At 38.7% G+C, this 15,631-nt stretch overlaps 1 protein-coding gene across 1 annotated transcript; it reads left to right on the forward strand.

Annotated features, from left to right (window-relative positions):
* The first annotated feature begins 1,870 nt into the window (after positions 1 to 1,870).
* On the forward strand, positions 1,871 to 14,460 carry LOC131197919 (vomeronasal type-2 receptor 26-like). Its single transcript, XM_058182421.1, has 6 exons — positions 1,871 to 2,172; positions 3,050 to 3,338; positions 8,403 to 9,248; positions 11,115 to 11,342; positions 13,071 to 13,197; positions 13,562 to 14,460. The coding sequence occupies exons 1-6, from the start codon at positions 1,871 to 1,873 to the stop codon at positions 14,458 to 14,460; spliced, it is 2,691 nt and encodes an 896-aa protein (XP_058038404.1).
* The last annotated feature ends 1,171 nt before the right edge of the window (positions 14,461 to 15,631 follow it).

Genomic DNA, 15,631 nt, shown 5'->3' on the forward strand with positions numbered 1-15,631 from the left:
CTAGATCAGCTTCACCGTGCATGCGCGTGTGCATCCCACTGGCCAGCTGATTTTCAGGTCTCTGCCACGCATGCAGGAGATGCGTGCATGCCCATGCCACCCTGCCCCACCCAGGGGTCCCTACGCATCCCGTTTTAGATGTTAGGTAAGTACAGGGCTCGTGTGGAGGCTCTGGGAGGGTAAAAACAGGCCTACCAGAAGTCTGGAAATGGGCCATTTCTGGCCTCTGGAGGGTCTCCGGAGGGCCAGGGGAGGCTATTTTTGCCCTCCTGGAGGCTCCAGGAAAGCCTCCAGAGCCTGTGGAGGGCCAAAAATGGGTCTACCAGAAGTCTGGAAATGGGCCATTTCCAGCCTCCAGAGGCTTCAGGGAGGCCTGCTAGGCTCAAAACGGGGCACTGGGGGGGTGTATGTGTGTCATGCATGAATCCATGGGGGGTGGGGGAACAGGAATGGTTGCAGGAACTGGGTATGTCTAGGTTAATGAAAAGAAGGACATGATAGCAGTGTTCCAATATCTCAGGGTTGCCACAAAGAAGAGGGAGTCAAACTATTCTCCAAAGCACCTGAGAGTAGAACAAGAAGCAATGGGTGGAAACTAATCAAGGAGAGAAGCAACTTAGGAAAAATTTCCTGACAGTTAGAACAATTAATCAGTGGAACAACTTGCCTGCAGAAGTTGTGAATGCTCCAACACTGGAAATTTTTAAGAAAATGTTGGATAACCATTTGTCTGAAGTGGGGTAGGGTTTCCTGCCTGGGCAGGGGGTTGGACTAGAAGACCTCCAAGGTCCCTTCCAACTCTGCTGTTGTTGTTGATTTTGTTGTTGTTGATTTTGTTTTTGTTGCTGTTGTTGCTGTTGCTGTTGTTGTTGTTGTTGTTGTTGTTGTTGTTGTTGTTGTTGTTATCACTGAGTTTCTTCCTTACTCTCCTAAAGCAACAACTTTTATCAGCTTTCTGATAAAAGTTACAAGCTTTAAACATGAATATTTCCTGTGAATAAGCATTCTTTGTTCTTGCCAGACAGACTCCACAATTACAGGCTTTTTGATTTACTTTCAAGTGTGTGTCAAGACCTGGCTTTATTTTAACAGACAGCCCATCAGACTTTTGAGCAGAGAGTTGCTTGGAATCCTGAAACCTGAGAGAGGACATTTATCTTAGACAAGGTTATCCAACCTCTTCTTAAAAACTTCCAGTGTTGGAGCATTCACAACTTCTGGAGGCAAGTTGTTCCACTGATTAATTGTTCTAACTGTCAGGAAATTTCTCCTTAATTCTAAGTTGCTTCTCTCCTTGATTCCACCCATTGCTTCTCGTCTGGCCCTCAGGTGCTTTGGAGAATAGCTTGACTCCCTCTTCTTTGTGGCAGCCCCTGAGATATTGGAACACTGCTGTCATGTCTCCCCTAGTCCCTTCTTTTCAACAAACTATTATATATATTTATATAATATAAATATATATTTAACATGTGTGTGTATGATATTTCTAATGAATCTAATCTGTAGCCCTTTTGTTCAAGAGCTCTAGTACTTTCTACAAAACAATCATTATTAGGCAGTGATGGAGAAAGAGGGGGGAAAGGAGGAGTAGTTACCTCTGAGAATTTGCTGACTTCAATGTTTTGGAAAAAGTAACTGCATACCTTATGATTATCTAAGATGATTATTGTTTCTCTCAAAGCAGGGAAAAATACTTTACCATTCTAATTGCATACAGGTATATAACTCCTGAACTGATCAAAGGGAGGGTGTATGTAAGTATGTATGTTTACATGTATTTATCCATGCATTGATTCAGCAGATCAGTGTGTATGCATTTAGTGGTAGGATCCAGAACCGTAAAGACCATGGCATACTAAATAGCTGGATAATGACGATCAAAGTAGGAGTAGGAGATCTTAAATTAAGGGACCATCATTTCACCTGCTGGATGAGAGGGTCCTTCTTGTCCCTGAGACTTCTTGTGTGTTTGCTGCTGCTGCTGCTGCTGCAACCAACAGATTGTGGGATATCTCCTGCAGTGTGTATCATTCGTGAGTCTCTAAAAGTGCAATATCAATATTTTCAGCCAGGTGATGTGATAATTGGTGGGATCATTTCACAGCTGTTCTCCTTTTCTGAAGGAGCAGATTTCAGCTCACACCCTACACCCAAGTGTGATGTTGAACCTGTGTAAGGAAAACCTCATTGATTTCTGTAATACTTGGCTATTTCCTAGCAGCAGCACTCATGTGGTTTTAGCAACTCTGCATGGATTCTAGTAGTCAAATATTTTTATTCCCACATCCGCTTATTCTGCTCTTTTGGTAATAGAAAATAGGAGGTTGACATGGTGGCCAGATTCAAAACACACATGTTATTTTTCATCCCAGCAACTGCTATCTTACTGCTCTTGGGTTTAACCCAATCATCTGGCATAAATTAAACCTCCAGCACTGAGCAAGCAGTTGGATATTATGACCTAATCTTCCCTTCTGGCTCTAAGATTTTACAATATTTGCCAGATCTCCTTGTATGCTATGAGTTTATTCTGATCTTTTACATCTGATGGGATCAAGTCAGTCAGTCAGACATGCTAGATTTGATCGTGTGAAGGGGAAAAGCCTACATCAGTCTTGGCTCAATCTACTGTTGCTTAAAGTTCTTGCCATTATATACATAACATTGTTTATTCCCATAGACATCCTACCAAAAATTTCACTGGGGAAATATCTCTCCAGTAAGGTCCTTATTTCTCCGATTCAACATTGGAAAGCTTTACTGCATACTTTAATGAAGCAATGCTTAGCTTCTTCTGCAGTGTAAAAGACTTGTATTTACTTCTAAGCATATTTTCTCTGAAAATGGGTTTCTCTCTTAGGGGGATTAGTGAAGGGTAAATCCATTACAAGGAAATCAAGCTATTCTTCTAGTTAAGTTTCTCATTGTCCAATGTTCTCCACCACAAAATATAAGATATTCTAAGGCAGAGTGCCTCTTGCAGGAATGGTATGGGAACATTCACAAAATAGAACTTCATGGCTTACTCAAGGTCTATCTTTTACTTTAGTGTAATGCTGAAAAAATATCAGCACACCTTAGCCTTGGCGTTTGCGGTGAATGAAATCAATGGAAACAGCATGATCTTACCCAATCGGACTGTGGGATTTCATATCTATGATAGCCACTTTGATGCCCAGATAACTTATCAGAACACGCTAAACTTGCTCTTTAATCAGAAACCAACTATTCTCAACTACAACTGCAGCAAGAAGATACCAGCAGCTGTCATTGGGGGTACTGACTCAGAAACCTCCCTCCACATAGCTACTATCTTAGGGATCTACAAGATTCCACAGGTAAGGTGGATCACACATCTATTTGTTTAGGAACGTATTATCTATTACCGTGTGTCTCATTCTTGACAATTTTAAGATGGATGGACTTCAAATTTCAGAAGTCGGTACACTGAAAATTTACTATGAAACTTACTACATTTATTAAGCAAGTATTTGAATTTATTAAGAAACTTAATATCTTCATTATTTACATTTTGTCTACAGTGATTTAGCTTGATTTGAACAGGAGTAACATGACTTGTACCAAGTTTATTTGGGGAATACAAAGAAGTTTAAGATCTCTTTGCCAGCACCACAAAATATATGATCCTCATTTTTTTCTTCTTCTGGTAATCCAATACTATTTCATTTGCCTTCCCTGGTAATGTGATATTTTAGGCAGGAAGAGAGTTATTGCATTATTTCTCTCATTTGGGCTGAGGGAAATGTTTTTATAATGGTGAATCACTTAAAACCTAATTTAACTATACCAGTTATGGTTGGATGATATGGATATAAGTGGTTCCTTGAAGGACAAAAGTTTATCTTTCTCATCAGGGTCCATGTTTTAGTTCTCACAGTGTAACTGTTCTCTTTGTACAGGGGCCGTGGTAGCTCAGGCTGTAAAGAAGCCTGTTATTAGAACACAGCAGCCTGCAATTACTGCAGGTTCAAGCCCGGCCCAGGGTTGACTCAGCCTTCCATCCTTTATAAGGTAGGTAAAATGAGGACCCAGATTGTTGGGGGGGCAATAAGTTGACTTTGTAAATATACAAATAGAATGAGACTATTGCCTTATACACTGTAAGCCGCCCTGAGTCTTCGGAGAAGGGCGGGATATAAATGTAAATAAACAAAATAAAAATAAATAAATAAAATAAATAAATAATGTGATGATTATTTTCTTGCCCTTTTGTCTATTTATCGTGATCTTAACTGTTCTTTTTTTCCCCTCATTTCCTTTGGTTCTCCACATTCCTTGCTCTCAATGTCATTAAATCACAGAAGTAATCTGGGTAATGTACAAACTAAATCTCTCATACATTTAAAAAGTCTTTTAAACTTATTTAATAGATAAACAGGGATGTGGTGGCTCAGTGGCTAAGATGCTGAGCTTGTTGATCCAAAGGTTGGCAATTCAGCGGTTCAACTCCCTAGTGCCGCGTAATGTGGTGAACTGCGGTTACTTGTCCCAGCTTCTGCCAACCTAGCAGTTCAAAAGCACATAAAAATACAAGTAGAAAAATAGCGACTACCTTTGGTGGGAAGATAACAGTTTTCTGTGCGCCTTTGGTGTTTAGTCATGCAGGCCACATGACCACAGAAACATCTTCGGACAGCACTGGCTCTTCGGCTTTGAAACAGAGATGAGCATCACCCCTAAAGTCAGGAATGACGAGCACATATGTCGAGGGGAACCTTTACCTTATTAAAGGTAACTTTAATAGATAAACATAACAGGAAGGCTTCATTTTAATTATGATGTAGGCAGCCAGCATTTATTTGACACTGACTGATCATAGATTGTAAGCAGGGAAAAGAAATAAATGCAAGAAATAAAAGCAATAATCATGATTTAAGCATAAATAGTGAAAAATTAGAGCAAGTGGAGAAATGTTTTTGTACTTCATGGGTTGTTAACTAGAGATGGGAAAATGGATGGAAAAGGAAGATGTGTAAATGCAGATTAAAGATGTCATGGTAATATGCAATCTATTGTGAGGAATACATGGTGCATTTGGGGGGAGGTGTGGTTTGATTTAACCCATGATTAGGAAGGAAGAAAACTATAAGTTACATAGAGTCAGTTCGTGTGGCAGCTTTGGAAGCCATATTAGGCCGGAAGCTTCCGTGCTGCCACTTTCTCATGTGTGGGAAAGTAGGAAGTGGGATTTAGCAGAGGGGTTGTCTTTAGACATAATAGCATTCTTCCTGTCGGTCAAGGTCAGGCCGATCCTGCATCTGGAGAAGGAGTGGTCGGAGTGGTGTCTCAAGATGGGATGGATGGTGATTGGAGCATGTGATCGACTAAGGAGTGAGGGGATGGTTTGGGGGTTTTGATTGACTGAGGGAAAACCCAGACCTCTCAGATTCGGGTTTTCCCAGATGTGCCAGTTTACCTATTCTAGTAAATAGGACTTTGAAAAATACTTGCTTCTGAGTTTTTACTTGGAGTTGGGGGTTTTTTCTGGAACGCTAACATCATGATTAGAACAGCCTGTAGGTGCTGTAAACTAATTAAATGTCTCTTTTTAAAGGAAGTAAAAAGTACTATATTCTCCACATTTGCTATGTAAAAGAGAATTAGACACGTTGGAAGAAACATAAAAGTCAGTTGAATGCAATGAGAATGGAATACTTAAGAATTATGTGTTATAATAACAGGAGAGGGTCAAGAAAGGAGGAATGCATTTGGGGTTAATTGAAAAATAGCACATTTTGAACTGTATACCATGGTCAAGCATCAGCAATTGACCACAGGAAATGTTTTATGACCCGTTGTTTTACATCACAAAATGTTTTCTGATCATTTCTATGTCATAAAACATTTTATAAAATAGATTTTTCACAAATGAAATGGTGTAATATATGGATTAGACCAGGTTGGCACTGACATAGAGGATTACAAAGGTAGTCTAATCTTGGTGATCTAATATAGCCTACAGATTAGATAAGAAATAAACAAAATATCAGGAGAAGGTATTCTTAAATTAATTCCTAGAGCCTCAGTGGCGCAGTGGTTAGAGTGCAGTTCTGCAGGCTACTTCTGCTGACTGCCGGCTGCCAGCAATTTGGCAGTTCAAATCCCAAGGCTCAAGGTTGACTCAGCCTTCCATCCTTCCGAGGTGGGTAAAATGAGTATTCAAATTATTGGGGGTAATATGCTGAACCTGTAAACCGCTTAGAGAGGAATGTAAAGCAGTATATAAGTCTAAGTGCTATTGCTATTGCTAAATTACTTCCATATTGTGAGTTAGAAAACAACATAGTGTGTTTCAGTGGTAGGTTGCTCCCAGTTTGGTCCGGTTCTTGCGAACCATTAGTGAAATCAGTGGGAGGCTCCGCCCACCCACCTAAACGTCATTATAGACAATCTGCACATGTGCAAAAATGCGTGCGCTTCCATTGTGAACCGATAGTAAAGGTAAGTAGATCCCACCCCTGTTGTGTTTGTGAAGTCAACAAGTTTGTGAGCATTTTTATTTTAAGCTTCTTATCATTCACAATTAGTTGTCAACATCAGCATCTCTGTTCACTCAGGATTTCACCAAACTTGTGCTATTAGTAGTACGGTCCCATTTTTGCTGTCTTGAACTGATTTCACAGCTATAAGTGTCATCATTCCAACGAACAGAATGACAATTGTTTAGATTGTTTTAATTTTTGCTTCTTTAATATTCATTAGTTTCTTTTGTTTGCCAGGCATTTAGTGGAAATCAAACTAACTGTTGCTGTAATTAAATACCATTGGGATAAATAAATTTCTTGGAGAGGATGAAGACAACAAAATTTAACTTCCCCAGGTTCTCGGGACACTTAATAGAGAGAAATAGAGAGAGGGGAAAATAGATATCTCTGACTTCTAAATAAATAATTCCAGCTTCTCTTATCCAATTAAAAAATAGTTATGTGGTAGATGTTGTATAGCAGACATACAAAAGAATGGGGTGGGTATATGGACTGTGATTTCATAATAAGTGAAATCAGTCTACTGAAATATTTTACTCGATAATTAAGACAGAATTTAGTTAAGCATGAAAACTTAAGATGTGCCATCTGTGTGAGATAAGGAAGCAACTACATTTCTCCATGAGGTTTAAAACACAATTTTAAACAGGTTTAAATTCACAATTAATATTTTAAATAATACATAGATTGCTATATCAAAAATAAACTAGTGGAAATATATATATATATACTTTTAAAAATATGGCAACAGACAATTAATATATTAAGAAATCTTAATTTCTTAATGCTTAGGAGAAGAAAAAAGCATGCTTGCTTCCTGCATTAAAAATAGTAAAGTAGCTCCAGATATCCATCTCTATGGAAAACTAAGAGTCTGCCATGGAGGTGACTCACTTCTTTAGAGATTACACCAAGATCTTTGAGCATGACTTTAGACCGCAGAAGGGGATTTGAAGATTGGTTTTGTTCATTATTTATTGATTGAATTACCATATTTTTCGGATTATAAAATGCACTTTTTTCCCTCCTAAAAGAGGCTGAAAATTTGGGTGCGTCTTATACTCCAAATGTAACTCCGCATGATGCCCAAAATGGCTACAGGGAACAGCTGCTGCCTTCCCTTACCTCTTCCGCGTTTTGCCTGCTTTAGTTACTGGAGCTCCATCAGAGGATCAGCTGTGCTTTGGAAGCTGTTTTTCATCCACAACACAGCAAAGCAATCTTCCATTCTTTGCCTTCTTTTCTAACTGCTGCTCCCTCCGACAATCAGATACGCTTTAGAAGCACAGCCCCAACCAGCCCCAACCTCAAAACCAACGAGCAAACTAATGTGCTGGGACTAGGCAGATGAATATCTGGTAGGCAGAATCTCCCCCACTATTTTCCTACCCAAAAGCTAAGGTGCATCTTATACTCAGGTGCATTTTATACTCTAAAAACTACGGTACTAAATGTATATGCTGCCCCTCTCACCACCACAGCAACTCTTCATATCTCCATAACTTCTTGTTCATATCTGTGATCCTAAAATGTAAAGATAATGAAGTGAAATATAAAATGACCGATATATTACAAAATATCCTAAATAGAATAAATCTATTTGGATCTTACTTTAATGTTTATTCCAAAGCAAAGAGAAGACAGGGAAGACAATAGGCTGCAAATAAAGAGAAAGCAAGATCTGAGTCAGACATGAAATATTTTGACTGAGCTTCAGCATGGGATAACTGCAAACTTTTTAAAAATTTCACTACACTTTTGTGAGGTTAAAGCGGAGAGGGGGAGGCAATTTTAGACTGTAAAAGTGAGAAAAAGAATTAGCATTATAGAAAAGTGCTTGATCTTGTAGATATTTTTATATTTCCCTATTATGAATGTAATTATGTTGTCCTTTAGGTCACTTATTGTTTATATACTCCACCAGTGAATGATATAAGCCACCCGTCTTTCTTATACCGCATGGTACCTAATGAAGCACATCAGTATACAGGAATAGTCCAGCTATTATTGCATTTTCAATGGAAATGGATTGGAATCATGGCCATGGATGACGATAAAGGAGAAACGTTTGTGCAGACCTTGGAGAAAAGCTTTTCTGATAATGGAATCTGCACTGCCTTCTCTGAACGAATGCCGCTCCAAAGCAATATTTTAGGTGTTGTTAATTTCAATGACATGTTCAGGGAAATGGCCCTGTTGCTGAGTAAACCAAGCGTCAACGTCTGTGTTATAAGTGCTGATGCTCACATGATGTTAGATTTGCAGATAGTGCTCAATCTTGCGGAATCAGACATGAAGCTGCCTGTGCAGAAAGTATGGGTGATGACGGCCCATTGGGATTTTTCAGTGGAGTCCTTTTTAAACAATTTAAACATGCAGATCTTCCACGGTGCCTTATCCTTTGCAAGTCACACCTTGGAGATGTCAACCTTTCAGAATTTCCTTCTATTTCAGGACCCCCGTTCTCTGACCGATCATTTCATCAGAGTCTTCTGGGAACAAGCCTTTAAATGCTCATTTCCAGCTTCTGCAACAGACAAAGGAAGCTGTACTGGCAATGAGAGACTAGAAAGCCTTCCACAGCCTTTTTTTGAAATGAGCATGACCAGTCAAAGCTACAGTGTTTATAATGCTGTCTATGCTGTGACACACGCTTTGCATGCCTTTTATTCATCCAGAAGTAAATATGGAGCGGTGCTGATGAAAAATCACCCAAGGACTTCCAAATCACAGTATTTTCAGGTAATATCTCATCTGGGAGGCAGATTAATTTTAATGCATCATAGTTACTGTTAATATTGTCTTCATTTATAGAAGAAGGATTCTCATTCTGTATACAATTAATCGGTAGAGCAGCTTGCCTTCAGAAGTTGTGGGTGCTTCATCACTGCAGGTTTTTAAGAAGAGACTGGACAGTGGTTCTCAACCTTTATAGTGCTGCGACCCCTTTAATACATACTGCAACCTCTTTAATACAGGACGGAGGCATTAAAGTGGAGACTCCTCCCCTTTTAAGTTTATCGCGCCTGAAGCCAGATTAGGCTAGCGATTGGGAGTGATTGCAGCTGGCTTGAGATGGAGACATCAGAGCAAAGATTTCTCTCTTTTTTTAATTCATCGCGCCTGAGGCCGAATTCGGCTAGCGATTTGAAGAGCCTGCAGCTGGCTTGTGGAATCAACCATTGGAGCACAATTCTTCGACTCGCAAGTATACTTCCCATATTTCCAGTGGTCTTAGGCGCCACATGGCAAATTGTCATTCGACCCCCAATGGGGTCGAGACCCACAGGTTGAGAACCACTGAAATAGAGTATCCTGCTTGAGCAGGGGGTTGGACTAAAAAACCTCCAAGGTCCCTTTCAGCTCTATTCTGTTCGATAATGCATTACAGCACATTCCCAAATGCAGAAAGGAAGTGAGTCACTATAGTTGTTAAGTCAGTTACATGATCATTAAGTAAATCCAGCTTCTCCCGTTGACTTTGCTGTCAAAAGCTGGATGGGAAGGTCATAAATGGTGATCACAAGACTCCAGGATACGGCAACTGTTGTAACTACATACCAAGTGCCAAACCCCCAAATTCTGATCACTTCACTGTGTGGATGCTGCAACAATCTTAAGTCCAGAGTCACTGGGAGAAAGTCAGCATATAAATGTAATTCAGTAGTAGACCTAAGTTTAACTCACAGAATCATCTACTGTAATGTCCTTCCTGTTAAAGACTACTTCAGCTTTAATTGTAACAATACAAGAGCAACCAACAGATTTAAACTTAATGTTAACCGCTTTAATCTAGATTGCAGAAAATATGACTTCTGTAACAGAATCATCAGTGCTTGGAATACTTTACCTGACTCTGTGATCTCTTCCCATAATCCTAAAAGCTTCAACCAAAAACTTTCTACTATTGACCTCACCCCATTCCTAAGAGGACCATAAGGGGCGTGCATAAGCGCACAAACGGGCCTACCGTTCCTGTCCTATTGTTTTTGTTTTTGTTTTTGTTTTTTTCTTTTCTTTTCTTCTTCCTATATATATATATTGATGCTTATACCTCCTAATATTTACTCATATATATGTTTATATACTATATAATCCTTTTTATATGATGTTGTGACAAATAAATAAAATAAAAATAGTAGCACCCTTCCCCTCAAAAATAGTAAACCTTAGCCTTGAAATCCTTGGATTCCAATCAGTGACTCAGGTATACCAGGATATTTCTATGCCAAAAGAAATTTTAGTAGGTTCATTTGAAACACATTATCTGATAGTTCTTAGTATCCTTTTAAACAGGGGTCTCCAACCTTGGTTCATTTAAGACTTGTGGACTTCAACTCCCAGAGTCCCTCAGCCAGTAAAACTGGCTGAGGAACTCTGGGAGTTGAAGTCCACAAGTCTTAAAGGGACCAAGGTTGGAGACCCCTGCTTTTAAAAACTGAGCTGAACTGGAATATTTGATTGGGGAAGGAAATAATGGGACCACTGATAATGAAGTGTTGAAACAATTAAATAACTTCAGGGTGTAGCAAATTGTTATTCCAAGCCAAACAATTTCCACTGGCTTAATCACTGTGGTAATACTTGTCAAAACTTCCTTTATTCCAGCTTTACCATTTCTTAAGTCAAGTCTCCTTTAACAACAGTGCCGGAGACAAGGTTTCTTTTGACAAGAAGCATGAATTGCTCGCTGGATTTGACATTATCAACTGGGTTACTTTCCCTAACAAATCCTTCATGAAAGTGAAAGTGGGACAAATGGATCCTGAAGCCCCATCAGGCAGAAAGTTCACCATCAACGAAAGAAAAATCACATGGCAGTCCCATTTTAAACAGGTATGGAGCCATAAATTTGCAATGGACTAGATGTCATAATTTGATATCCAAGAGAGCTAACTATGTAACTACTTCTGGTGTGGCTGTGATGAGAACATCTGAGGTGCCTTGAAATTTCCTGAGGAGACATTTTTGAACTCTATGCATCATAGTTTCTTTCCTGAGGAGACATTCTTGAACTGAATGTGTTATAGACCAGGGGTCTCCAACCTTGGTCCCTTTAAGACTTGTGGACTTCAACTCCCAGAGTCCCTCAGCCAGCAAAGCTGCCTGAGGAACTCTGGGAGTTGAAGTCCACAAGTCTTAAAGGGACCAAGGTTGGAGACCCCTGTTATAGGCTGCACCACAGTCACATTGCAGACTCTCCCAGCCATTTCCTACCTAAAGAGCCTTGCCTTAGTTCTGACAGGACCTGTCCTGATTCTCTCCAGGTGGCTGCATATTTTTCAGGGGAAACTGCATTCATGGTAGTGGTTTTTTTTGGATCTGTGTGTTCTGTTTGGTCAAGGTTATTAAAAGTTGGCCATCTTCATCTAGGTTGTAAGACTCTGGTATGTTATTCCAAATTGGTTTCTTAGACTTAAGCCTGGGGAGAGGTAGAGAGACTAATATTTTATGTATTGAAAGATCTCTTTTCAGCAATTAATGTTCCCTAGTACTTTTATATTAAGCATCTGGAAGAGAACAAATGTGAAGTTGTGGATTCTATTCAGGAAATTTTTGGATTTGCAAAGCTAGTTTGCAAGGGGAAGAAGAATTGGGGGGGGGGGGAGATGGCTTCCATTATTTTTTTCTGCACAAAAATGGCGACTTTTCAAACTGAGGAAATGCTTAGTTGTCCCAAGGTTCTACTGTGTATCTTAATACCTCTGATTGAGGAGATGATTTTTTATGACCTGTCTAGCTTTTAGGCCATCCTTCTAGCCTTAACCATTGTAATCTTTTCAAGCCACAAAAGGAAGGATTCTGACAAGGTGACTTCTTAATATATAAGTTTCCAAGTACCTGAGGCAAATATATTTGACGTGTCAACTCCACAGTGATAGTTGACTTCTCTGTGCCCTTTATATAATTAGGTTTTTTTTTGGGGGGGTATTGTGGATTCTCTACAGACGTACACACAGCCCCCTTTATCTATATTCTTCCAGTGCTTTAATTAAAGTACTCAGGAGCTTCTTCAGTGGCAGTGGAGAAAGGGACAGAGTGATACGAGCAATGAAATGTCCCCTTTTCTGCTTGTCTTGTGATATTAAATGGGCATCTAAAAGAATTGAAGTTTGCAGTGTGAAGCCACCTGTCAGACCTTGGAGATAGTTCAGACAAGAAACCAGTTCTATTAGTACTAACACCATCTTTACTGTATTCTATTAGTACTAACACCATCTTTACTGTAAGATTACCATAATATGTACCTATTTACTTCATGATGGTATAGATTGGGGACCCTTCAAGTCAAATACAAGCAAATCAGAATAATGACAAGACACTAATCACATACAGTAAATTATGGTGACATATTAGTGATGAAAAAAAATTATTCAAAGTGAGGGGAAGGTCCATCAATAATACATGCTATTTTGGATCAATTCTTTCTTATGTGTGTACATGTCTGCACAAACACACACACAACTAATGAATATTTCTCAGAAGTATATGACACATGTACTGATTTCTGAAAATGGTTGGATTCAAGGGAATAAAATGTATTTCTCTCTCATTGATGAATAGACAATACCTCTTGCTCTGTGCAATAATCATTGCCCACCAGGTTCCAGAAAGAAAAGGAAGGAAGGGAAGCCATTTTGTTGCTATGATTGTAATCTTTGTCCATCAAGAAAGTTTTCAAATGAAAGAGGTAGGAAATATGGTATTGTACGGTTTGTGTGTATGCAAATGAGTGTATCCATAAAGGCATACACGGAGATTTCACACAGAGATATCACATACATACGGGTCACTCTCATTATTCATAAGAGTTGCATTCTAGTTGAGCTCTCAAATAGGAAGAATTAATGTTATTTGTGTTAATGTTGCTGGACTACATTTTTGTACGCTTTTGGCTAAGAGAATAAAGGCAATAAGTGAAGAGAATTGGTGCACATAGTTGTTCACTGCTGTTTTATGACATAAGATGTTTTAAATTAATAAATATTTCTCAGTAGACAAAAGTATACAAAATATGAAATACTGCCATGAATACTGAATATCTATTTTCACAGATATGGATGAATGCTTAGACTGTCCAGAAGTACAATATCCAAACAAGGCAAAAAACTTGTGCATTCCCAAGGATCTAAATTTCTTGTCATACAATGAAACTTTGGGCATCACTTTGACTGTTCTGGCTCTATCATTTTCTGTGATCACAGTGATGGTACTTGGAATTTTCATAAAACATTGGAATACTCCCATTGTCAAAGCTAACAACTGGAATCTCACTTATCTTCTCCTTGTCTCCCTCTTCCTCTGCTTCCTCTGTTCCTTGCTGTTCATTGGTCAGCCCCAATTGCTGACCTGTCTTCTTCGTCAAATTGCTTTTGGGATCATCTTCTCAATTGCTGTCTCTTCAGTTTTGGCCAAAACCGTCACAGTGGTTCTAGCTTTTATGGCTACTAAGCCAGGATCAAAATTGAGGAAATGGGTGGGGAAAAGATTTTCTAACTCTCTGATTCTCTGTTGTTCCTGCATTCAAGCAAGTATTTGCATATTGTGGCTGTGCACTGGCCCTCCTTTCCCAGATTTGGACATGCATTCTCTTCCAGAAGAGATTGTAGTAGAATGCAATGAAGGATCAGGCAACATGTTCTATTATATTTTAGGATATATGGGATTTCTTGCTCTCATCAGCTACATTGTGGCTTTCTTTGCTCGAAAACTGCCAGACTCTTTTAATGAAGCCAAATTTATTGCTTTCAGCATGCTGGTGTTTTGTAGCGTATGGGTGACTTTTGTCCCAACTTATTTGAGCACCAAAGGAAAATACATGGTAGCTGTGGAGATCTTCTCCATCTTGGCTTCCAGTATAGGAATATTGGGATCTATCTTTTTCCCTAAATGCTACATAATTGTAGTGAGACCAGAACTCAACACAAAGGGCCATCTAAAAACAAAAAACTAACAATTACAGATATTCCTTGATTTTGAAGAATTTAGCATGGTCTTGAAAAGAATGTTGGAGAGATAAAATGTTGATTAGTTATGAGGAAGTAGAATGTATAAGAAAAAGACTCAGAATAGCCTCAATTTGACCTCAATGTTCTTAAAATGGAGAAAGTGGATTTTCTGGACTAGGTTTCAACTGACACTATAACCTATAACAATAAAGTAGTATTCCTGGAATTCCTGCACCATCAGTCTCACGTCCTAGCCTACTTGAAAAGGTTGATACATCATTAGGAATAACATATTTGATTACAATATTTCTTTTTCAGATCTTAAACCAATGGATCTTGTCAGCTGAACAAAGACAAGATACTGTATTTATCTCCTTGAATAAATTGTATATTTAGGTTCACTTTTATAACAATAGCAATAACACAGACTTACATACCACTCCTTAGTGATTTACAGGACTCTCTGAGAAGTTTAAAAGATCAGAATATTTACACAACAATCTACTCCCAATTTTATCAACTTTGGAAGAATGGAAGGCTAAGTCCATTAGGGCTTCTGATGGCTCAGCAGACTAAGTCTGTCTGTTATTAACACAGCTGCTTGCAATTACTGCAAGTTTAAGTCCCACCAGGCCCAGATTGACTCAGCCTTCCATCCTTTATAAGGTAGGTAAAATGAGGACCCAGATTGTTGGGGGCAATAAAAGTTGACTTTGTATATAATATATAAATGGATGAAGACTATTGTTTAATACTGTGTAAGCCGACCTGAGTCTTCGGAGAAGGGCGAGATATAAATTCAAATAAAATTTAAAAAAATGTTGTTGGTTCTTTATTTACACCCTGTTCTAACGTCTTTCTCATATCTTGACTGAATCAGAAAATAAGGCCACCAAGCTAGCTCTACCGCTTGATTGTGGACTTGCTGCCTAGATTTAAGTTTTCTGATTTTTTTAATCACAGTAGGGTATATGAAAAAGCTACAACCTCAATCTTTTCTTTACATTTCCAATTAAATCAAACCATTTCTATAACAACAAAGTTGATCAAATCATCAAAATCTAAAATCAGTTTCATTTTTTCTCAATTTTAAATTAATTATACTACTACTTTTTTTTGAAAACAATTTTTTTATTATTTTTTAAAAACAAAAACAAAACATACAAATCTTTGTTG

This window comes from Ahaetulla prasina, chromosome 4, assembly GCF_028640845.1.
Source record: "Ahaetulla prasina isolate Xishuangbanna chromosome 4, ASM2864084v1, whole genome shotgun sequence".
NCBI classification, from domain to species: Eukaryota; Metazoa; Chordata; class Lepidosauria; order Squamata; family Colubridae; genus Ahaetulla; species Ahaetulla prasina.